This window comes from Lynx rufus, unplaced genomic scaffold (genome assembly GCF_022079265.1).
Source record: "Lynx rufus isolate CCGP_SWC_20201006 ecotype Redwood Valley unplaced genomic scaffold, mLynRuf1.p SCAF_7, whole genome shotgun sequence".
NCBI classification, from domain to species: Eukaryota; Metazoa; Chordata; class Mammalia; order Carnivora; family Felidae; genus Lynx; species Lynx rufus.
In genome coordinates, this window is record NW_025814889.1 from 11163591 (window position 1) to 11187489 (window position 23899).

General features: G+C 43.3%; 1 protein-coding gene across 6 annotated transcripts; it reads right to left on the minus strand.

Annotated features, from left to right (window-relative positions):
• Window positions 1-1034: 1034 nt before the first annotated feature.
• NUDT5 (nudix hydrolase 5) lies at window positions 1035-23770 on the minus strand. Of its 6 annotated transcripts, none has more exons than XM_047066864.1 (11): window positions 23687-23770; window positions 19483-19588; window positions 13704-13811; window positions 12397-12464; window positions 8348-8397; window positions 7274-7381; window positions 6271-6366; window positions 5616-5717; window positions 3904-3912; window positions 3716-3769; window positions 1035-1280 (listed from the first exon to the last, which is right to left on the minus strand). In XM_047066864.1, exons 3-11 carry the CDS (start codon window positions 13764-13766, stop codon window positions 1171-1173), a joined length of 660 nt encoding a protein of 219 aa, XP_046922820.1. In that variant the 5' UTR covers window positions 13767-13811; window positions 19483-19588; window positions 23687-23770; the 3' UTR covers window positions 1035-1170. The 6 variants fall into 6 exon arrangements, with proteins under 6 accessions (XP_046922820.1, XP_046922819.1, XP_046922818.1 ...); XM_047066863.1 differs by lacking the exon at window positions 23687-23770 and adding an exon at window positions 23487-23631; XM_047066862.1 differs by lacking the exon at window positions 19483-19588.
• Window positions 23771-23899: the final 129 nt, after the last annotated feature.

Consider the following 23899-nt stretch of genomic DNA (forward strand, 5'->3'; position numbering starts at 1 on the left):
GAGGGGAACTCAGCCAAAGGACGAGAAAATGGCCCACAACACTGGTAGATGTTTTGAATGACGGGCTTTAGGCATGGAATGAGCTGGAAACAGTCCCCCATTCTCCCCTTTAAGGTAGTTGTATTGGGTTTCTGGTATTTGGTGACCTTGCTGGCTACACTCATGATTTAACACCAAGACCATAATGCCCACCAGCCATGTAAATGGACTTGGTTTCTGAGGTAAGGGTAGGAAAAGAGATTCCAAAATATATGTACTTGCTTGATGGAAGGGCCCTGTATTTTCAGTGGCTTCTTAACCTTGTTACAGTGAATGGAATCAGCCACTTTTCATTACCTACGAGCTGGTTTACCCTCGATAGGTAGGCAGGACTGGCCAAATGTAAACATTTGCTCGTCACGAATGTTACTCTCTGTTGATTGTACATTCTCTGCTTTGCAGGGATGTATATTAATTCCATACAGCAATTAGGAGACCAAAAAAGTCCCTACATAGGTCTTTCTTTTTAAAAAAAAATCTGGGGGCGCCTGGGTGGCGCAGTCGGTTGAGCGTCCGACTTCAGCCAGGTCACGATCTCGCGGTCCGTGAGTTCGAGCCCCGCGTCGGGCTCTGGGCTGATGGCTCAGAGCCTGGAGCCTCTTTCCGGTTCTGTGTCTCCCTCTCTCTCTGCCCCTCCCCCATTCGTGCTCTGTCTCTCTCTGTCCCAAAAATAAATAAACGTTGAAAATAAAAATTTTTAAAAAAAAATCTGTTTATAAAAACTCTTTTGTTTCAACAGTAATACGGTAAATAGTTATTTGCATACCTCATTACAGAAGTTTATATGGGGGCTGAGGGTGGGTGCGGTTGACCTAATTTGGAATTCAGGTCTTTTTTCCTCTAGAAATACCCTTATCTCCTGGACTAGACTGGATTAAAACACACTGGATTAAACATATCTGCATTTATGTTCTTTTTCATTAATATTTGCTGGAGTTTAGCATTTAAATATGAAGGCTACAGCCTCCCTGTAATTACAATTCGATATCACCACATGTATTCTGTGTTGCTTTTATTTAATGAAAAAACTAATTTCAAATCTACATTAGGCTAAGCTGAATAACAAAGTCTTAGTGAAGGAGGCCTGGTGGGTGGTCTTGTTTGTAAAAACATGGCTACTGTCCTTTGGCCTTAAAACTTCAGGAAAGGCACTTCAAACGGCTTCGTGTTTGCATGTTTCAGTGCCAGAGCATAGGAATAGACCCTGGCGTCCACTGTCACATGTTCTTCAGCTACCAGAGCTACAGGAAGCAAAGAATACAAGTTAGATAATGAAGAGAATAAAGGAGAATACCCCTTATCAATCAATCAATACAGAATGAGCTCCTACTATGTGCCGGTTACAATGCTAGATAGAGATGCAGTGGTGAACAGGACCCCTTCTGCCTTCAAGGACCTTGCTCTAGTCAGAAGAGAAAAGGATATATAAGCAGGATTACATTTCCAGCAAAAGACCAGAACAAGAAGAAAGAATAAAGGCAGAAGATCACACATATCAGAGGTGAGGACTTGATGCGTTAAAACAGCAAAGCTGTAAGTCTATAGATGCAAATCACTACTTCTTTTAGAGTGCACTCTAGAGCGCTGCTGTGGTGACCCTTCAGTGCCTTATCTCGGGATTCGTGAGTCCTCTCTGCTGCCAGACAGCACTGATTTTCCGCCTACAAGTTCAGCCGCGTGCACGACAGGACTGGAATTCTAGAGAATTCCAGAACAAGGCCGCGGGAGCGTACGTCGTACCATGGGCTTTGAGGGGAACTTCTGTTTTGTTCAGGTGGAGGTTATCAGACCTGGAATCTGTCACTTGGTCTCCCAGCCACTAGTTTAGGCGCAAGCTCAGAGACACGTTGATCCCGGAAGGGAGGCTGGCGTCCTACTCCTCTGTGCAGGGTGGGGGCTGGGGAAGTGCTGAAAGCTATTCTGTGTAACCAACCGAACTCTGGATACTTTCCTCCCAATCTCTCAAATGTGACTTGTTGAATAAATGGTTTGATTACTGTATTTCCAACCTAATAAAGCTAGGAAAACTGGTTCTTTCCCCCCTTCCTCCTCCTGTAGATCTGTCCCCGTCTACCTTCCTTCCTCGCTCTCTCGCACTATGTACTGCCCCCTCTTCCAAGCCTAGATCCAGGGAGGTTAAGTTAGATGGAAGGGAGAAGGACGTTTTTTAAAAGAATACTTCTGTAATATAAAAATGCAGTAAAGATATATAGCATCTAACATTTAAGTCCTTTTGTGCCCACTGTCTTGTTTAATTGTACTCACGCCTCCCCAGAGACAGGGGCGACCTCTCGTTCCTGTTTCAGGAGAAAAGCCGGGAGAGGCTGTGGCACATGTTCACGGTCGTAACCCATACACGGCGGAACCTCAGACCCAGTCAGACCCGACAGACTCAAAGATGTGTTGCCCCTTACTGGCAGCCACAACTCTCTGAGGAAACTAGGGCTTTCTCCAGTATGAGCACTTCTCATTCGGACTGAGATCTTGAGGTACTTGTTACCTTAGGTCTAGTTTTTAAAAAGGCAAAGCAGGAAGGGAAGCTTTCTAAGAATCTGAATCACAGTAGTTCTTGGAAGCTCATATTTACTTTTAATTAATTAATTTATGAATTTGTATTTATTTTTGACAGAGCCAGAGTATGAGTGGGGGACAGGCACAGAGAGAGAGAGAGAGAGAGAGAGAGAGAGAGAGAGAGAGAGAGAATCCGAAGTAGCTCCAGGCTCTGAGCTGTCAGCACAGAGCCCGATGTGGGGCTCGAACCCACAGACAGTGAGATCATGACCTGAGCTGAAGTCAGACGTTTAGCCAACTGAGCCACCCAGGCGCCCCTCATACTTACTTTTAAAACTAGAGAGTCATTAGAAATAAAATTGTAAGCCACTGGTACTTACGGAAGGGGAGGAAGAGACAGCCCTCAAAGCCTCAGGTCAAATTGTGCTTCAAGTTAATTTTTGAAGTAAAAACTTTAAAACATTCAAGTCATGACGACTGTCTGTTCCTTTACAAAGGAGTGATCGGGGACTTAGCAGCCGGCATGGAGGAGCTCCCTCTGAAGGGTCTCTGTCACGCTCCAGTACAGCATATCCTAATCTGCCCACATAGGTTTACTCAATTTTTTACAAAATCCCTAGGAGATGGGCTGGCCAGAAAGTACACAATGTAATTTCATGACCGGTAATTTACTAGGGGTGACCTGTTAGTTTGGTTCGTTATATCAGCATGTTGCTCTTTGTATATAGCAGATCCCTCAGTCTTTGTAGAAAGAATATTGTTAAATTCTCCTTTAACTTCTACCCTGCACGAAGTACCATCCAACATGCTAGCATTTTTGAGGATCAGCTAAGAGATATCTACTTAGGCCTCTTCAGTGCCATGGATTAGCGACATGAGGTACAGAAGTTTTGCCTAATCTGCAGGAATATAGTTTTGGCTATTCTATAGAAAAAAAATCCCATTGAAAGCCTTCAACTTGACAGAGAATGTTTTGCTCATATTTTCAAACTCAGTGCCACCCAGAAAAGAAAATTATTGTTGGTTAACTGCAGTTCTCTGACATTTCTAGGTATTTGGCTTTAACGAGGAAGAATATAAAGAAATGGAATTATACTTAGTTCCTCACTGAATGGGACTGGGGACGGGGAAAATTGAGAAAACTGGCAGTCTTAAGAATGCTTACCATCAAGTCTCTTCAGCAGGTCATTCTTTGGTAAGGAAATTACTTCAACAAATTCTAAACAAAGAAAGTGCAAGTGAAAACAAAGCTCCAGAATAAGAGAGCCTACCAGAACGCCACAACATGCCTGTAGCCATTTCCACTGCGCTAAGCCATACGCACATCAGCCACTGCTGAGTTGGGTGACGTACCTCCATCTCCTGAAAAGAAACAGAGGGAGGACATTGCAGCAAGGCCTGCTCTGGTCAAACACTGGAAGAGGTTAGTGCAAGACATACCGAAAAGGGTCTGAGACTTCAACGGAGACCTGGGTCTCTACTAATCCAATCTATGTACGTTAGATTCTGTGTGTGATCTATGGAGAATCAGATTCTATAGATTCTATTAGAATCTATGTAAAAAACATTCCAACAGTACAGAATTTGTTCTCCAAATCAAATGTTTAATAGCCAAATTGAAAGCACACTCTATGATAATACACACAGGTATTTTTAAGTTGTTAAAGTATATAAAATTTACCATTTTAACCATTTTTCTAGTGTTTATTTTTGAGAGAGAGCAAGAGAGAGCAGGGGAGGGGCAGAGAGAGAGGGAGACACAGAATCCGAAGCAGGCTCCAGGCTCTGAGCCGTCAGCACACAGCCCGACGCGGGGCTTGAACCCGTGAACCATGAGATCATGACCTGAGCTGAAGTTAGACGTTCAATCGACTGAGCCACCCAGGTGCCCATTAACCATTTTTGAAAATACAATTTAAAGGCATTAAATACATTCAGTGTGCAGTTATCAGCACTATCCTTCTCCAGAACCTTTTCAGCATCCCAAACAGAAACTCGGTGCCCATTAGTTTACTTTCCGTTTCTATGAATATTTTAGGTAACCTCATATGAGTGGAACCACAATATTTACACTTGAAATTTTTTTTTTCTTAAGTCAAGTCTACACTCAAATGTGGGGCCTGAACTCACACCCCCGAGATGTGACCGAGCCAGCCAGGGGCCCCTATTTACGCTTTTTTGTCTGGCTTCCCGAAGCACTCGGCGCGACATTATCAAAAGTCACCCTACCACAGCAGGCACCAGCGTGTTTCTCTAACGGCTGGATGGTATTCCATGGGGCATCTACACCACATTTTGTGGGTCCACTCATCTGCTAGTGGACACTTGGGTGGCGTCCACCTTTTGGGGACTGTGCTGCTGACACTGGTGTGCAAGTCCCTACATGAGCTTTGTGCTTTGGGGTATAAACCTCCGAGGGGACTTGATACGGTGGTTCTGTTCACCTCTGAGGACTGGCAGGCTGCTTCACGGCACGTTAGGTGCCTACCCGCGAGTTTGAACGTCGAACATTTAAAATCAGCTGTGATGGGCCCTGACACATTCGGGAGCCACCGAGGTGATGAGAAACGGAAGAATATGGCTGTGCTACCTGACAGCCCCTTTAACGGGGTGGGAGACGACAGGGAACCGACAGAAGCATCAAAGCTGGAGCCCAAACTTGCTAAGAAATCTAACAGAGCAAGGAAGTTCTTAAACGTTTCTCTAAGTACGGAACTCAGTGGTCAGTACTTCTGCCATTCTTATAATACACACAAAGACACACATCTGTGATTCTGAAGGTGTTCACTGTTTCCTCTTCAGACCTCGGGCTCATAATCCTAAGTGGGAATAAACTCCATACAGAAGATAGGGAAATGTGAGAATTTAACATTTGTAAAGAACACCTAAAAATCAGTGAAGAGTTAAAAATGCTACAGGACCCACGATGAGCAAAACAGCCCAGAGTACTGATGAAGTATCTAGAACCCTGTTCCTCTTCTCACAAATCAAAAACCAAGGCAGTAGCAAGTTAACCAATCATCAGTGCGACAGAACCACCTTAACCGTGGCCGGTGCACACTCACCTGGCTTTGGCTTAGGCCTCACGTTTTCAGCATCATCTCCGTTGATAGTTACCGTCACGATGTGTGTGGTACAGTTTGTCAAGCCCGGATCCATACATACAGCTGTGGAGAGAAGCAAACGCTCAAGTTCAGACACCGGTCCGACACGACACGTTTCATTACTTAAATGCCTTCGGAAGGAAACCGGGCTCATGATTCACAGTGCCCACGGAGCCCGTGTAGGAAAACTACACTCGGCCCGATGCGCTCAGTATACGCTGTGGGACAGCACAGCATACGTGTTTCCCTCCAGAGTTCCTGGGTTAAGCGCGCTAAGTCTGGGGGTGAGACGGTGCTGACATGTTGTCAGGTCCTTTCACCACATTGAGAAAAAAAATCTAGTGAGGAGCCTGGCACGTGGATGAGGTAATAAAGCTCAGGATCTGAGAAACTCTGGAAGGTAAGCGAATTTCCCATCTCTTCTCCAGCTTCAGGGCCTCCTTGTTCAAACCTGCCCTGGCGTGAAAAGAGACTCGCCTGTAGACAGTGACCGAACCTAGTTGGGATTTCTCCTCCGTGGATGAGCCTCAACGCAAGATCCTTTACACCACGCACAGTGTAATGGCTGGCTAATTTTCAAGGGTCCCCAAGTGCACGCCCGGAGAGCAGTACAAACCTGGAGAGCACTCTGCCACATCACCTTTGTAGCCAGTTTCTTCCTCAAGTTCCCGAAGAGCTGCTGCTTCCGGGCTTTCGTTATCATCGATGAGACCTGGAAGTCCAAATCCTTTGTGAGGTGCGACAGGGAAACCCTCTCCTGACGTACTGCTGGGAGCTACGCGAGGAATCAGAGGACTGTGGGAAGCGGTTGCACAGGTGACACTGACTGAGGCTTGGAACTTTTCTAAGAGAAAAGGCAGGGACGCCTGGGTGGCTCCGTCGGTTGCACGTCCGACCTTTGATTTCAGCTCAGGTCATGAGATCGGGCCCCACGTCATGCTCAGCACCGGGCATGGAGCCTGCTTGGGATTCTCTCTCTCCCTCTCCCTCTGTCCTTCCCTTGCTCACGCGCTCACCCTCTCTCTCTTTAGAAAAGAAGAAAAAAAAAGCAAAAGAATAAAACCCCAGGCAGAGTAAGTAGGTTCCGACAGCTGTTCCTCTTATTCAGACCTCGACTGTTCCCGTGGGCATCTCCGCAGCACAGACAGCGCGGACCCGTGAGGAGAGCCGGCTTGGTGCTGCTGTTGGCCCCCTGGCGCGGCTCACGGACCCGGCTCTGTGGCATGGCCCAGGAAGCCTGTCATTCTTTTCCGTTTTCCTCATGTGACCCTGTCACCTATCTTGCTTTCCTCCCTCGAAGAGCAATACTGAGGCCGCAGAGAAATGCCCGGATGAGGACCACCTGTGAGGAGGACGGGAGGCTGGCGGACTGGGGGCGGGGGCCGTGCTCAGAGCCAGCAGTAACCAGGGAGGCCAAGTGGGGAGGACGGTAGAACTTGGATTATTTCACAGACCCTCGCCTCGCTTTGGGGGGTCAGTGCATCAAAGAGTGCATTTGAGGGATGCTTTTTTTTTTTCTTTAAAACTTAAAACCGCCGAGACACACAAAAAGGTATTAAATGTCCAAGCACTGCCGTTCTGGCTGTTCTAGGTGCTCGGCCCAGCGGTTAGGGACTCACCTGCAGGGAATTCTAGGCAGTAGCCTCCCATGGGCGGTCGGAACTGCTTCACCAGAACGATGCACTCGTAATGAAGTGTCCGCTGCAGCACTGGGATGACCGCCACACCTGCGACCAGGAGATAAAACCAAGGAGGTCCCTCATGAAAGGTCAGGGAGTACTTGGCACAGGGTCAAGGACCAAATTCCTGCCTACGCTAACCTCTGCCGAGACCTCTTTCTCAACCTGCAGCAGCCAGGCCATTTTCACTGATCTACGTGTGCTTGTATTTCCTTTCAGCAGTAAATGGAGTCAGTCCCAGTGTTTGTAGTAGATGCTAAGTTAGAGTCTATTGTTTTAGGATAAAGGACCTTTTCAGAGAGAAAAATTTTACTTACAACAGAACACAGACAAAACCCCAGTGCGTTCTGGAAAACACAAATTGCCCACAAGTAGTTCTTGGCTACCTCCCTCCACCCAACTCTCCCGGCAGACCAAAACAGCAGCTGTGGCAGCTACTCTGTTTACTTCCACTAAAAAGAGAACAAGATGAAAGGGAGGAACGAAAGGGAAAAACAAAGACCTATTGCCCACTTCCCCCAGAGCACAGGTGATTCTCAGGATCTTTGCAGTCAGTGCATTTATGCCTAGAAGGGAATGTGAACTGAATGTATAGTCTCTTCTCCTAATTCCGCATCCTTCTCAATTTATAAAGCAACTGGTCCATCGTAAAGTAGTGCCAAATATTTTTCCAAACGAAAGGCTCTCACCTAGGTCCTTTGAACAGAACACAGGATTTCTAGAAGTCCTATCCAGATGCAGTATGTGGCTTCAAATTATACTGACTTCTGTTTGGCTATAAATATTAGTATACCTTTCCCTCAAAAACACTGGGACTGAAGCCAGAAGTTATTTACAGAGAAAGCCCGATTTAGCCACAAAGCACTGCAAAAAGGAATACCAGACTTAAACATAAAAGACCATAATCGAAGAGAGCTGCTCTGAGGTCTGGGTTAAAGTAAAAAGAACCCCGCCTCTTGCAGTAAAGCACGGTGACTTCCTCCATGAAGAGTCGTAAGGGGTTTGCACTCCTACCATCGGCCGACTGCCCCTTCCTGGTCGTACGTTTCACCGTTTCCCACGTTCTGTTCAGGCAGAGAAGCAAAAACAAAATCACTAACGTCACAGAGGAGAATGCCCTTGGGTTTTCAGTCCACAACCAGAACTTTACAAATGCGAAGCATGCGAGTGTAATAATGATAATGGCCAAGGAGACCACGACAGTACAGATCTATATGGGAAAAGCCAATTCCATCGTGCTTTCCTGTAGCTTCTGAAACTTTTTCTGAAGAAAACGTGCCACCCTACGCCTGACCCTCTGAGCGCTATCTAAACAGAAGGCCTACTGATCGCTTGAGCTGCCTTTCAGATCATTCACTGGGAAGATTTCAGTTTGATCCTAAATCTACAGGTTAGCAGTAAATGAAAGTATTGACCAGTCTGTGCAAATTAAGCTCCTAGGAGAATTCCAGCCTTTTCGCTAAGAGCAAAAGATACTCTGCAGAATAGGAACCACTGAGACAGTTATTTATATGTGACCTAAATAACAATTTTAGAAAGCAGGGCCGTCCCATTTACTAATTGAGGAATTATTACATTTAGGTGAGTGCTCTAGTTTGCATGTGTGAGATCTCTCTTATCTAAGGGGAAAACGGTCCAGAGTGGAGAAAGTGAGATGAAGAATGGTAGGTTTCTGCTCCCTTTTATGGCTTTATTCCCGATGAGCTGTTTGTTTCTGGGGAACAGCGTCCCGAGAATCCGGTTACTGGTACAATGCTGTCTGAAGGGGAAGGACATATGAGGCAAAGTCCCCTTCACTCTCTTCTCCCTTGAACTGGCAAGAAGCAGTGGTAAGAAATGAAAGTGGAGAAGCAGATCAGCTTTGGATCTGGGAGAAGTAAGACATCTGAGTGGCTCTGGGGACCGGAGTAAGGAAGGCGTCAACATCCGCCTCCCTCCAGAAGAGCAGGAATGATGAGACGGGCCATGTGGGGGGAGTCTCGCACTTTTTATCTGGCTGGGTTGGACTGTGTCATGTTTCTGTGAAAGAAATCCCGGTATTTAGTCTAGTTAAAAAAACCCAAAAAACACCTTTCTATAAACTGTAGATCTCTCGATATTATACCCAAATTCGAGCAGCGAGTGTGTCAAAATGAACCTGTGGAAGCCAAACGCTGCTGTGACGACTCACAACCGTCCGACATTCCTGTTAGTAACAAGAAGCCAACCAGCAAGCAACTCTGGTAAGTAAATAGTACAGATGGCAAGAGATGAAAACCTTTTCGGCTCTCTGTGCCACCCCTCAGGGTTAGTGCTAAAGACTGAAGAAGGCAGTGCTGGGAGGAGCCGTGAAGGCGCCATCCCAGATACTCTAGGAATAAGGGAAACAAAAGAGCAGCATGGTTATGGTTAAGATGATGTAAAATAACCAGTAACGAGCCATACATCGTGAACCATGAAATATAAACGCATTTACACGGGATCCTAGAACAGGGATGCCCCATGGGAGCTCCGGTCATCTTCAAGGGACTCTGAAAGATGAGCGTCTGACCGAGTCAGACAATCTCAGTCTCCACCTGCCTACCAGCTGAGCGCACAGCCACACATCCCGTGAGACCGTTCCCTCCAATGTAAAACTAGGGAATTAAGAGTATGTTAGCTCAAAAGCCTCTTGTGGCGTTAGAATTCTGATTCTAGTTAAGCGACTCCGTTTTCTGAGAAACTGTCATAGGAGAAAGCTTGCTCTGCGTTCCTCCCCTGGTCAACAAACGCAGGAGGCAGGAAGGGCACCGAAGGATGACTTCAGCTCTGTCCCGATGTCCATCAGGGGCACACTGCCAGCATAGGTTTACACTACTAGACTCAACTCCGTATCCGTATCCATGAATAACATGGTAGAACAAAGGATTTTCTAGCTGCTCTCATCCTTACCGACATGCTTTTGCATCAGGTAACAGATAAAACATTTTATGAGTTTATACGTCATGACCTATGGCAAAGCACGGGGATTCCCTCTTCAAAGCCTGACACTGCGGTAGAAACGTCAGTGCTTTGCCTACGAGCTCCCTGGAGTTCACGAGGAAGACCTACGCGTGCAAGAAAGGAGGTGAACATGCTATAAGCAGGCCACATAAGCAGGTACTCGCTAGGCTTTTCAGTGCATGCCTCAGCTACTCAAACAGACTCCCCGGAAGTGAGACCTGGACACGAGTATCCCGGAAAGAGTCTCCACGTGATTCTGATGCACGTCCCTGATTAAGAAATGCTGAAGGAGGAAGAGGAGTCCAGTGAAGAGATGAGGTGGTGCAAACCAACACATACTCTTTAATTAGCGTCAAGAGGCACATTTGTGTCATAAACCTTAACAGCTTAACGGGGAAAAGAGAGCCAAGCTGTATCACTACAAACTGGGTGCCAATCTACGCTTTCACAAACATCAGTCCGTTTGAACATACTGTGTTCCTTCAGGCTCGGGCCTGGCCACATTTCTGTATTGTATTCCTGTCCCCACTATTTATTTCCTGTTTAGTTCTGCACATCGGTCTCTTTAAACAAGTGTTCTGCCGAAGGCAGAACATCCACTGTGTTGACGGGCGGTAGCATGGTTGGCTTTCTTGCTTTGAGGTTTTAATTTAAGAGTGCTATGGATAGCTTGATGTTTCCCACAGCTCTCCAACACTGGCCCTTAGGAATATTTTTGCTAGTTTAGCAGAGATAATTAAAGTGGTTTCAATTACTGGCAAGTCCATGTACTTTCACGCTGATGACAGAAGTATTTCCTCATGAAGAAACTCTGTATTCTCATTTGATCACTTAGCAAATGGAGTTTTTTTTTTTTTTTATGAATCAATATATCATGTAATCTGGATACTTTAATATTTAGTTACATTTTTATATTTTCTCATTCTATCTCATTCCTTTTCATATTTCACTAGGGAAATGTTTAATCTATTTTAACACTTTTTTTTCTGATAGTAATTTTCAAAAAATTTCTTTTCAGGGCAGTGACAGGGGCCGAAAGAAAAAATTCTAAACAGAAAACGTGGAAAACAGAAGAAAGCAGGTTTACCACACAGATGCCATTAATGTTTTGCCAATTTTCCTTCTAGCCTTTTCTTATATATTATTTGGAAAGAATTTAAAAAGCATATACACAATTTCCTATTTTATCATCAACTTAATAACTTTTCTCAACTTGCTAGATTGTCTTCAGAATCTGCTTTGTAGATAACTGCATAGACTTTACCAAATGAATACACTAAAAAATTATTTCCCCATTTTTAAACTGAGAATTGACATACAATATTGTATCTGATGTGTACAACATAGTCACTCAAGTTATATACAAGTCACCACAGTAAATGTAGTAACCATCTGTCACCCTACAGAGTTGTTATAATATCATTGACTGTATGCCTTCATACTGTACATATTCTTTTATCATGCTACACTATAACAATTATTTCCCCATTTTTAAGATGGTTAGGGTTGCTTTCGATTTTTTTTTTAATTTTGTGAACATTTTTCATGCATAAATCTGACTCCAAACAGTCTCAGGAGTGGGATTACTTGGATTGAAGGGTGTTATATCTTTACGAGCAATTGGTACATACTGTGAAATGTTTTGCAAAACTTTTTTTCTTTTTTTCCAATTTACGTTTCCATGAGCAAGGTGTAAAGCATGTAAGTTTTACCTCAAACCCAGCAATGTTCTCTCCTTCATCCTAATTTAGAAATTAAAACCTGGTATGATTCGGACGAGGCAATCTGGATTGTTAATTACTTTGCTGCTTTATTGGCTTCGATGGGGCTCGGACCAAAATTTCAGGTTCTTACTAATCTACTCAGGGAGAATGGTGTTGAAATCAATTCCTGATTAGTTAATGTAACAAATTTACAATGTGCTTGTATTCGGAGATGAGAAGTGATCCAAACATTCTGAGAGTGGGAAAATACTGAATTAGATTTCTCATTTAAGATCGAGTTTACAATAAGAAAAGTATCAGAGTTCATGTCAAACAGTAAGCAGAGACCCCGAGAACCCGAATACCGAGCATTTTACAAAAGGGAAAAAAATCATTTACCTTATTTTACCAGTAGGATCCATGTACGTTGTTTTTTCAAGCTTGACCCATTTTCCTTCTGAAATTAACTAAAAGGAGACAATAAGTTGGGAGGCTTTTAAACCGAGGATTTTATTTAGAAGGTGTGTTTTCTTTCAGATTTTCTCTGTGTGGCCCTCCCAGGGATCACGTTTCCCTCCCAATAATTAGTGCAGGTTTTCAGTTCAAAGTATGGAAAGCTATCTTCCTGAAGGGTGGTTGTGCTTCTTTTTGGAGTTTTGGAAGTAATACTGAGAGGTGAAAAGAGATGATAGTTGAAAAAATCCTGGCGGCGGGGGGGGGGGGGGGGTTGTAGGTAGAGAGGGAGGAAGAAGGACGAAGAAGTGAGGGGTATTCTGGGACCCAGCGTTCTATGCTCTGAGCCTGGGGCCCGTCACACAGGTATGTTCAGTAGGTAGAAACTCCTCGCTGGCGTTTTAGTCAGTGACGACATGGGAAGGCTGACTGAGGAGACCGTGTCCAACGACTGCATTTCCAGTGACACGTGGGTTTCCCACCCGATCTGAGACGGGCAGCCCAGGGTCATTCTGCTTAGACACTGAGTTTCGGTTATGAGGACTAACGTTCCTACGGCACTATACTGAACTGAGAGGGGAGTTTCGCTGCGGACAGAAAGCAGTAGCCTTTTTCTTACTATCCTATCTTTTACTTCTGGCCGGCAGCAACCTAATAATTATCAGCAGATCTATTCACAGACAACATGGAAAGATTTTTAAATCATAAACAACCGCAGGAAGGTGTCAAGATCAGAGTTCCAAGATGAAGGACTTAAAATTTATCCATTCCAATGGTTCCTGCAGGAAGAGACTTATTAAAAGCTAAACTGAATAACATGTAAGACGTACATTAGTTCTGGAATTCAGACTACAACTAACAACTTAGGTTTTTATTGTTCTTAAACACATATACTGAGACCATAAACAGCTAACGAAGATGCGAGGCTTAAATATGAAATGTCTAAACCCTAAAACTCCCAGAGGACTAATTCTTCTACCCGGGCAAACTTTTAATAAAATTTGAGACTTTTTGTACGAAGAGCCAAAATCCGCTTTAAAACAGTCTCAATTTCACGAGTGCATATAATTAAGAGATACACAATTGCTCCCACACAAGAGCAAAATGTCCCTGAGTCCTAAAAAGGGAGCAGGAACAATGTTTAAAACCCATCTTTAAGAATTAAATACAATCATTTGAAACGACAGTCTACACATTTCATTTGGACTTGGCTGTGTGTGGGGAGAGAGCAGGTAGTGAAAAACAATTTATACCTCCTCTGAAATAATAGACTGTTTGGTATTTTGAGAAGGATCCGCGGGTTCTTGGTTTTCCATTTTCAAACCAGTCAGTCTTTACAATGCTCAGGCAAGAAGTTCACGCTGTAAGATAAGATTTGTTTAGGCTACAGTTATTTTCCCGAATTCAACATTTGAACAGAGGCTGCTGGTCAAAGTACTTCACGTGGTGAAAGACTTATTTGTCATCAAAGCTGCTTTGCTCACGTGAGCTTGGGAGAACTGCCCTAGAGGGAAGGTCAGTGCAGAGGCCCCAGGAAACATCCAAAAAGAACCAACAGCCGGCCCAGTGAGATTCAGCCCATGTGGGCTGAGCTCCTTCTGGGCGGGCATCAGGCACTTACATATAAATTCTTGCATTTTCTGACTCCAAATTTAAAAACTTTCCAGGGTAAACAGTTCAAAAATTGTATACCATTCCTCACTCCCACCCCTTAACTACTGTCCCTTATCTACCCTTTACAGCTCAACTGTAAGTGTGGCATGGGCTGGCTCTTTCTACCTCCCGTGTATCTTTTTTTCTTTTTTTGTTTTAAACTGGTAGTAAATGGATATAATACCATTTTGATAATTTCGAAATGTGCGGTTCAGTGGAATTAAGCACAATCCCATTGTGGCCCGTTCACTTTGAAGTTTTAACACATTATCAGAGTCACGGCTGTCCATGAGCTGACAAGTACCACCATGTCTGCTGTGGAAAGAGAAGGCCCCCTCTCTTTTGTTATCCACTACTGAGTCCTCTATTCTTGGCTTATTCTCCCGTTTGTACCCTGAATGTCTCAAAATCTTTTTCTGCCCTCAAAATGGGCTGAATAACCTGGCTGCATACAGAATTATGGGCTGAAAGTCACTTTCTACCAGAAATATGCAGGCACTGCTCAGTTGTCTGGCTTCTGGTGCTGCTGCTGTGAAATCTGAAGCCATTCTGATTCCTGATTCTTTTTCTATGTGGCCTGTTTTCTTTCTCAGGAAATCTGTGGTTATTCATGCCTTCACATAGACGTTATTGCATTGGGTACTCACATGGGTCCTTCTTTTTTTATTGAATGTGGTGGGCATACGATATTATATTTGTTTCAGGTATACGACATAGTGGTTCAATGTTTACATATATTATGAAGTCATTCCCATGCTAAATCTACCACCATCTGTCACCAAAGTTGTTACAATATTAACTGTATTCCCTATGCTGTACATTACATCCCCGTGTCTTTTTTATAACTGAAGTTTGTACCTTTTAATCCCCTTCCCTTATTTTGTCAAGTGGGTCCTTTCAGTCTGGAAACCGTACTGTGCTTATGGGGAACTTTTCTCGAACTACTTCACAGATAATCTCCTCATTTTCTCTATTCTTTCTTTCAGGAACTGTTGCACTTCCTGAACTGATCTTCTGTCTTGCCTTTTTCATTCCTATTTTCTGTTTTCTTGTCATTTTAAAACAATTTATTATTTTTATTTTAGAGACAGAGAGAGAGCACGAGCAGCGGAAAGGGGCAGAGGGAGACAGAGAGAATCTGAAACAGGCTCCATGGTAACCAAGACGGGTGTGGGTACTGGCATAAGGATAGACATATAAACTACTGGAAAAGAGACTCCAGAATTAAACCCACAGATTTATGGTCGTTTTTGGGTTTTTTTTGTTTTTTTTTGTTTGAGAGAGAGAGAGAGAGAGAGAGAGCGAGCGAGCAGAGTAGGGGGCAGAGGGAGAGAATCTCAAGCAGGCTCCATGATCACTACAGAACCTGATGTGGGGCTCAATCCCATGACCCTGGGATCATGACCTGAGCCAAAATCAAGAGTTGGGTGCTCAACTGACTGAGACACGCAGGTGCCCCTGCTTAACTGATTTTCAACAAAAGTGCCATGTATTCAAGGGGGATAAAAAAATAGACTTTTCAAGAGATTGTTCTGGGCCTAGATACATACATTCATAAGGACGAAAATGAACCTCTACCTAACACCATATATAAAAATTAACTCAAAACAGATCAAAGATCTAACGTAAGAGCTACAACTACAAGACTCTTAGGGGGAAAAAAAGTGTATATCTTCATGATCTTAGGCAATAATCTCTTAGATGTGACACATAAATACAGGCATTCCAAGTAAATGCAGATGAACTGGACTTCATCAAAATTAAAAACTTGTGTGCTTCAAAGGATACCATCAAGATGGTGAAAAACTACTTACAAAATGGGGGAAAAATTTATAAATCTGATAGAACTCTATCTGAAACATGCAAAAAAAAAATCCTTAAAACCCAGTAATTAAAAAGACAAGTAACATAATTAAAAATAGGCAAAGGACTTGGATAGACATTTTTCCAAAGAAGATATACAATGGCCAATAAGCACATGAAAATATGTTCAGTGTTGTTAGCCATCAGAAAGAGGCAAATCAAAACCACACTGAGATACCACAGTTCACCCCTATGATGATGATTATAATAAAAGACTGATAATAATAAGTGTTGGTGAGGATGTGGAGAAACTGGCATTCACTGCCAGAAGGCATACAAAATGGTGCAGTCGCTTCGGAAAACAATCTTACAAAGGTTAACCACAGAGGTCCCTCCCATGTGATCCAGTAATTTCACTCCTAGTATATATACACCCAAGAGAAGTGAAACGTGTTGTACACAAACGTTCAGAGCAGTATTATTTGTAATAGCTCCAGAGTGGAAACAACCCAGATGTCCATCATTTGCTGAATGGATAAATGAAATGTGGTATTCCATTCAATGGAATAATATTCATCCGTACAGGGGCCCCTGGGTGGCTCAGTTGGTTAGGCATCTGGCTTCAGTTCAGGTCATGATCTCACAGTTTGTGAATCCCAGCCCCCACTGCCAAGCCTCCTTGGGATTCTCTCTCTGCCCCTCCCCCACATGTGTGTGCTCTGTCTCCCTCAAAATAAATAAACTTAAAAAAAAAAGGCAATGAAGTACTGATACATGCTCCAACATGGATGAACCTTGAAAACATTATGTCAAGTGAGAGAAGTCACACATATTTCATATGAAATACCCAGAATAGCAAATCCAGAGATACAGAAAGCAGAGTAGTGGTTGCCAAGAGACTAGGGGGAAGGAGAGGGTAGGGAGTGACTGCTTATGGGTATGGGGTTTCTTTTTGATGAAAAACGTTCTAGAATTAAATAGTGGTGATGGTGGCACCATCTTGCAAATACACTAAAAACCAGGGGATTTTACAATTTAAGAAAGTGAATTTTATGGTATGTGAATTGCATTTCAATTAACAACAATCACCTCTGCAGTCTTAAAACCCCCAAGAGACAAAGAGTTGGGTTGTTGAAAGCCAACTTAAATCTCAAGGTTGACAAAGCCTGGGAGTCTAGTGAAAGGAGCCCTGAGTGACTGAACCCAAGCAACCATTCTACCATTCTCTGGGTGTATATTTTGCCTGATACTCAACACGTATTTCTGTTGTAAAATTAAATGTATTTCTGTTGTATTATTAAGATGTGATCAATACAGTTCCTGTGGATTATTACGTGGGCAAGCCTACGATTCCAGTTTCCAATAAGGACTTTGGCAAAGAAGCAAAACTTGAGGCCCTAGGTAAGAAAAAATGACTTTATGCTAAAAAAAAAATAAAAACCACTTAATAAAGATGAAAGAAATGTTAACACATTTTCACACTCATTTAAACCTTGAAGAGATACGCACAAACTGTATTAATGTTTGTAAAAAAGCACACACACAAACCAACATCAAGTGTGTGTCTTAGGTAACTCGGCTAAAGCACCCTGCAGCAGACCCACTGGAAGTGAGGCCGTCTCGTGCTGCGAGGACACAGCAGCACACAGGACAGACAAAGGTCCTGTCCTCCAGGGGCTCGCTTTCTGGTGGGCGGGGGGGAAGGGAGGAAACTGAGGAACAACATACATAATTTATGTCAGAGCCGCTAAGTTTACGGAAAAAGGCCAAGAAGAAGAAGAAGAGAAGATGGGGGGGGGGCGTGGAGTGATCAAGAAAGCTCCCTTTAATTTTGTGACATTTGAAAGTAATAAAACTGTAAGCTATGTGGACATGTAGAGGCAGTCATTTAGCTACAGGCATATAGCATAAGAAAACAGGCAGTGATTCCTGGTAAACTTTTAACTAGCCTTGGTTTATACATGACAAATAACCTACATTGTTAGAGGCAATCAAAACAGCATGAAAACTAACCATTAGCTAAATCAAAGGTTGGCTACTCGTCACTATTTGTGGTCTCTACACCCAAATAAAAGAACTTCATCTACCTAGATTTTTATCTTCCACATTGCCATTTCCTTTCATTACTAACAAATACATCAGAGAAGAAATTATTTCCTCTGCTTTTAATTCTAACACTTAAAAGAAAATAACCTTTAGGCAACTAAGCGACCCCATTTATTGCACAACGTAATCTGTCTAGAATGATGCAAAATACTTGGATTAATTTTCTACCTCCTTTTGAAAAAAACTTTTTTTTAACATTTATTTGCCTTTGAGAGACAGAGAGAGACCGAACGCAAGTGGGGGAGGGGACAGAGAGAGGCAGACAGAATCTGAAGCAGGCTCCAGGCTCTGAGCTGTCAGCACAGACCCCAATGTGGGGCTGGAACCCATGAACCGTTAGATCATGGCCTGAGCCGAACTCTAACGCTCAATTTACTGAGCCACCCAGGCGCCCCTCTACCTCCTTTTGAAAAATGGTATTTTGGCCCCGAATAACTTTTCTGTGCTTACCCAAACTTAAAAACGGCGAACTGCAGACCTCACAAGTATAAGCACCACCAGAAGTTCATAAAGGAAGAGCTAAATAATCTGTCACTTTTTCTATGAAAAGGGTTCTTACTCTGGATTGCCCGTAAATCTAGACAAAATGGAGAAAGTCCCCCAGCCCCAGGTGAGTATCTTTAGGGGCAAAGGGGCCACCAGCTCCTTTAAATTATCTGCTAGGTCTCCTTATCTTTGTATCTTTATAGCTTCCCTTAGATTGTCAAAGGGATTGTTGATGGCCCACAGGTGAAAAAGTACTTTTCTGAAGGACTGCTCCTCATCTACTACTCTTCATTTAACCAGGTTAAACTCCCTTACAAAACAGTCTCCGTAGTCAAAAGCTGGATTTTTGGTCAGCAAATGTTAAGCTCTAAACAGTTGTTTCAACAGATCATATTAAAAAATACTGAAGCTAGAAATGTTAGAGAGCTAGAAAAACAAAAAACAAGCTACAAACATAAATTACATGAAAGAAAAAAAGTGGCAAACAGGGCTGGGACTCTCTAGGGTAATTACTTGGAATGCAATCAGCCCCAAGGGGCAACAGTATTTCGTAGCAATCTGCTGACAGTGTAAATAACTGGAAAAAAAAAATGAGGTTAAAGGGTGATTTCCAAAGTATATTATTCACCCTGTGATTCCCAAAATGTTCAGGATTATAAAAGCATCTCAAAAATGCTACTGAAACAGAAAAAGAATATTATTTTTAGCAGCATTTCAAAAACAGAAGCTAAATGGTGCCATTTGGGGACAGTCATTACAGGCAGTCATTACACGTAGGCTTAGGCAGCGCAGAAACAAATGAGGCTCCATTGCAGCCTGCGCCCCCCTCCCCTTACTGTGACAGAGCTTTCCTGAGCTGACTCAATGCTATTTTGAGAGTTAAAAGTAAAGTGTAAATTTTCTCCACTTCATTAGCTAGCATTTCAAGTCACCTACATTTTACTAATATGCACATTAGACTTAAAATAATATCCGTATACGTACTGTTGAGTTGTTTTAATTCACATAACGCATTTTCGCTTAGTTTGGTCTGAAACACTGGAGGTCTATGATGTGTTAGCTGTATGATTTTTCCAGGACACAAAAAACTCTAGTGAGGGAAAACATCAAAGGATTGTTAGGAGGGCCATACAGTGATAGGCAGGAAGCTAGCTGGCTTTATGAGCATGGGCAGTTCAAACATTTGGGTAGGTATATACTAAGTGTAAACTGATCCATATTCCTGCCTTTGGGGACCTTATAGTTCAACTCGAAAAGAACCAGAGGGTATGCCTGGTTCTCTAGACTATCCTAGAGATAATGCGTTATCAGGGTGTTTTAAGCGCGTGACAAATCACATCCACTTGGGAGGCAGGGAAAATCGTAGACTTTGAAAAGGCTGCTACTAAGAGGTCATTAAGATATGATTTAGATACCAAGAAGGCAGGGAGAACATTTGAAGTAGAAGGAACCAGATGAAAAACAAAAACAATAACTGGGGGAAGGGTTGAGAAAGTACAGTAGAGTTGGGCAAACTCTGTTGTTCTCAACCTTTCCCTCCCAACCCCCTCCAAAACAAACAAACAAACAAAAAACACCTGAAACCAAGCCCACACATATAATGAATGATGTTAATACTTGCAAACTCATTTCCAAGGGCTTACGCAGATTTGGCTGGATGCCTGACCCTCTCCCAAATTTGCGGGCAACCCTAACTGGCATGCCACAAACTCTTGTTGCTATGTAAACTCCTCTTGAGGACAGCCCTTAAATTCTCTGCTCCAGGGAAGAAGGGAAAGGGTTACTTTTTCACAACCTCAGGTATTTCAGTCTTAGTAACGAGAGCTGGATTCAGGTTAAGAGGGAGGGAAGTTCGCACTCAGGGTTGTCATTATTCAGTTATTACCATATCGGAATCCTTGCAGTTTGCTGAGGTTGCAAAGTGAAGCAAAAAATCACAAGAAAAAACACGCTGGCTCCTCTCTCCCAGGTAAAAACTAAATGTTGGAAACACCATTTATACTCAACCAAATAAAAGGTGTGGAAACTCAAATCATGAGCAAAGCTTCTGATGAACCAAAGCCAGGCAGTCGGAACAGTTTGATGAATAGATCGAGACATTTACAATAAGGCATTTTGAAAGAAATTAAGTGGGAAAGGGTTAATTTTAGCAAAAAAAAATAATTTCTTTTTTTTTTTTGCAAAAATAACTTTATGACCTTGTAAAGTCAAACATCAAATGCTCAGGCCTGACCAAGATGGCATTCTACATTCTTTCAGAATTACACAGAAAAAACACTTGATTTACAATGAACAAATAATCAATTAGTATTGCTACATTTAAGTCTTGGTTATAGTCATAAAACTTTTAAAAATTCAGTTTTTTTTTTAAGATAATATTTTGAGGGGTCCTTCTTTGGTACCACTTATGGTAAAATTTCGGTATCCACATCAAAAGGATCCACTTCATATGAATTTTCCTTTGCTGACAACGATTATCTTGATAATGAAGACTTCCTGTAGTGAATTTGTTAATTATGGAAAGTCATCGAGTTTCTTTTCTTTTCTGGCAGATGTGGGGGTTGGGTGGGCAAAGAGGTAACTAACATTCTACTGAAATTATGCTACTTGGTGATTTATAATCATTACATTTAGTTCCGGCTGGGAACTAATTACCCTTGAGAAGGTTAATTGGTTACAGGCCTACAGTAATGAGACCAGCAAAGAACCACGAGTCACAGCCCAGGCAAGAGAGAATGTAGGTTTGGTCTAGGGTGGCCGCAGTGGCAAGGAAACTTGCACATGACACCTTATTACTTGTCCTAAACCAGTGTCTAGGGACAGGGTTCCCAAAGCTACTGCAAGAAGATGTTCTTAAAGGACATTGGGACATCAGGAGCAAGGGGCAGTACAGCATTCAAACATGGGCCCACTAAGTTTGAGATGGTGGCAAGATATCCAAGTGGGTAAAACCAGCAGGTAGATGGAAATATTAGTTTAGAAGGGGGATTCAAGGAAGGAAATGTTTTTCCATTATTTAATTTGGAATTGCACAATAACCCCCCCTTCCACAATCACTTAACTGTTGATATTTTCAGGCATGCATATGAGAAAAAGCAACTATTTCCATTGTTGTAAAGGTTTTATTGAAGCAACTTGAGTATAAACACTTCATGGCTAAGAAAAGACAAATATGGTGGCTAAAAAATAATGGAAGGGAATTTAGCTGTATCCATTCAGAATACTGGCACATCTGGTTGTAATGTTGATTTATTTGAGGCTGGTTAAATGTGTAACTAGTTACTTAAAATTAACTGTAATCCTAAAAAGTCACTGAACACTGCTTCTCAAGTATAGAGCCTGAATAGAAGACATCTGTAACAAATTCCTTCCCTGCAGTGTTTATATTTAAGTTTACAAATTTGGCTGCTTCGGCACAAATAACTGCAGCTCTGTATTAATGCTTTGCAGCTGCCTCAACCTCGACGCTCAGGTTTCCTGGGCTGCTAAGATATTACTCCTCCTGGAGTGACCATGTTCCCAGTTTCTACTTCCTCCTATACATCTATTGATTATCTTCAACAGAAAATACCTTATCCCAATTCACCCCAGCACTGCTAATATTTCCTTCAGCAGTAACCTGTTGATTTCCAAGTCAAATCAAAACAAAACAAATATTTAGAGGGATTGCTCCAACCCCCCCTCCCCCACATCAGGTCTCTCCTAAATCTGGCAGTCTGGCACTATTCTCCCAGCAATATATGGAATATTGCTTCATTGCCCCTCAAAACAGAAAGAACTGCATCATCTTGGCTCTCAAAACACTTATGAAAAACTACTGCCCTCCCCTCCCCCAGAATATACTGCAACATTGTAATTTACCTCTGCTTGGAAAAATGTATCTTTAAAAGTGATGCTCCCAACTAAACCACTCAGCCAGTAGCGTTTTTGAGAAAAACCAACCATTGAACTCTTTGGGGGAAGAGCTTTTCACTCCAAACAGGCAGAGGATCCTGTAATTATCCTAATGAATACTTTTCTACAGAGGCCCGTAGTCGGTGGGCTTCCTGCTTTCTAACCTAAAACTGCTTAACCCGGAATGTGCAATTAAAAACAAACAAACAAAAGATTTAAGTAATTTCTACACCCAACGTGGGGCCTGAACTCACAACCTGGAGATCTCCGGAGAGCGTGCAATTTAAAAAAAAATACCTAAAATACACGCCCTTAGACAGACGTGACTGGGGCAAGTCCAGGGCATGTAGTTGTAAGAAAGCTAGGTTCTAAAAGGCATTTCTCAGCAACTAGAATCTGATTCTTTTGAAGACACAAACAAAAGTTTACTTTTAAAATATGATGTTGTCTCGTAGCCATCTGATAACGTCATTACGGAAGAGATAAGGAAAATAACGGAGTGGTGGAGGCAAGAGAAGGAAAAAGAATGATACTGCAAATTTCACTAGACTAGAATTCTTCCAGTCTTATGATTCCAGCATGGCCCGGCTACTGATACAATCTGGCTGTATTTTTCCAGGCTGTTACTTTGGCAGGGCTGGAATAAATGAATTTCACGCTCAAAAGAGACTCCTCTCCCCTTTTCGTCGGTGTTCCTAAATTTCTCTCTCCTCCTCTACCTTCAAAGTCGAACCCTCAGGAGCGCACGGACAGGATTCTCTCCCTATCTCTCCTAGTTCCCCTCCACGAACGAAGAGGTGCTACCATCCTCTTTGCAGATGCTTCAAGCACTGCACTCAAATGAAGTTAATTGCAGTGGTTTCCTGCTTTCTCTGCTCCGAATAGTCCAGGCTCTTCTACCCCAGTCCCTGGTTTTCTCTAAACTGGCCCTCCTTTCCGCGCCTTCGCAGCGGCCGCCCCCTCGCTACCCGGGTCGCGCACCCAGTCCGCAGACTGGGACACGCGCGTGGGGCTGCCCGCACGCACCAGATGTGCTCCCTCCCTCTTCCCCAAAGAGGGGATTGTACATGATTGGCCCGCGCCCAGTTACCTACTCCAAGGTGTGGGGTGAAGGGGAGGGTACTCCTTTGGGGAGGGGGACGAAAGAAGAAAGCACGAAGCCGAGGCAGCAGTCTCAGAAGACACCGGTGCTACTGCTGGAGGCAAAGCCTCACCTCGCGGTGATGAGGATGTGCACTCGGCCCCTCCCGGTACCCGTAGAATCCCCGCCCGTAACCTCGCCTGAGAAAGTTACCTTCCGGGGCGGGGCACTTCTTAGAAGCCGCTTCTCAACACTTCCGGAATTCCTTGCCCGGGACGCGAACGCCTCGCGTGCGTTTGTGCGTGTGTGCGGGTACGAGTGACTACTACAAGGACGCCCCGCGATTCTCCTCCGCTCCCTTTTCTGCTACTGCCTCCTGGCTTGATGGACCGGAAGAGTCCTTGAGCCAAAATAGCTCGGCGGGTA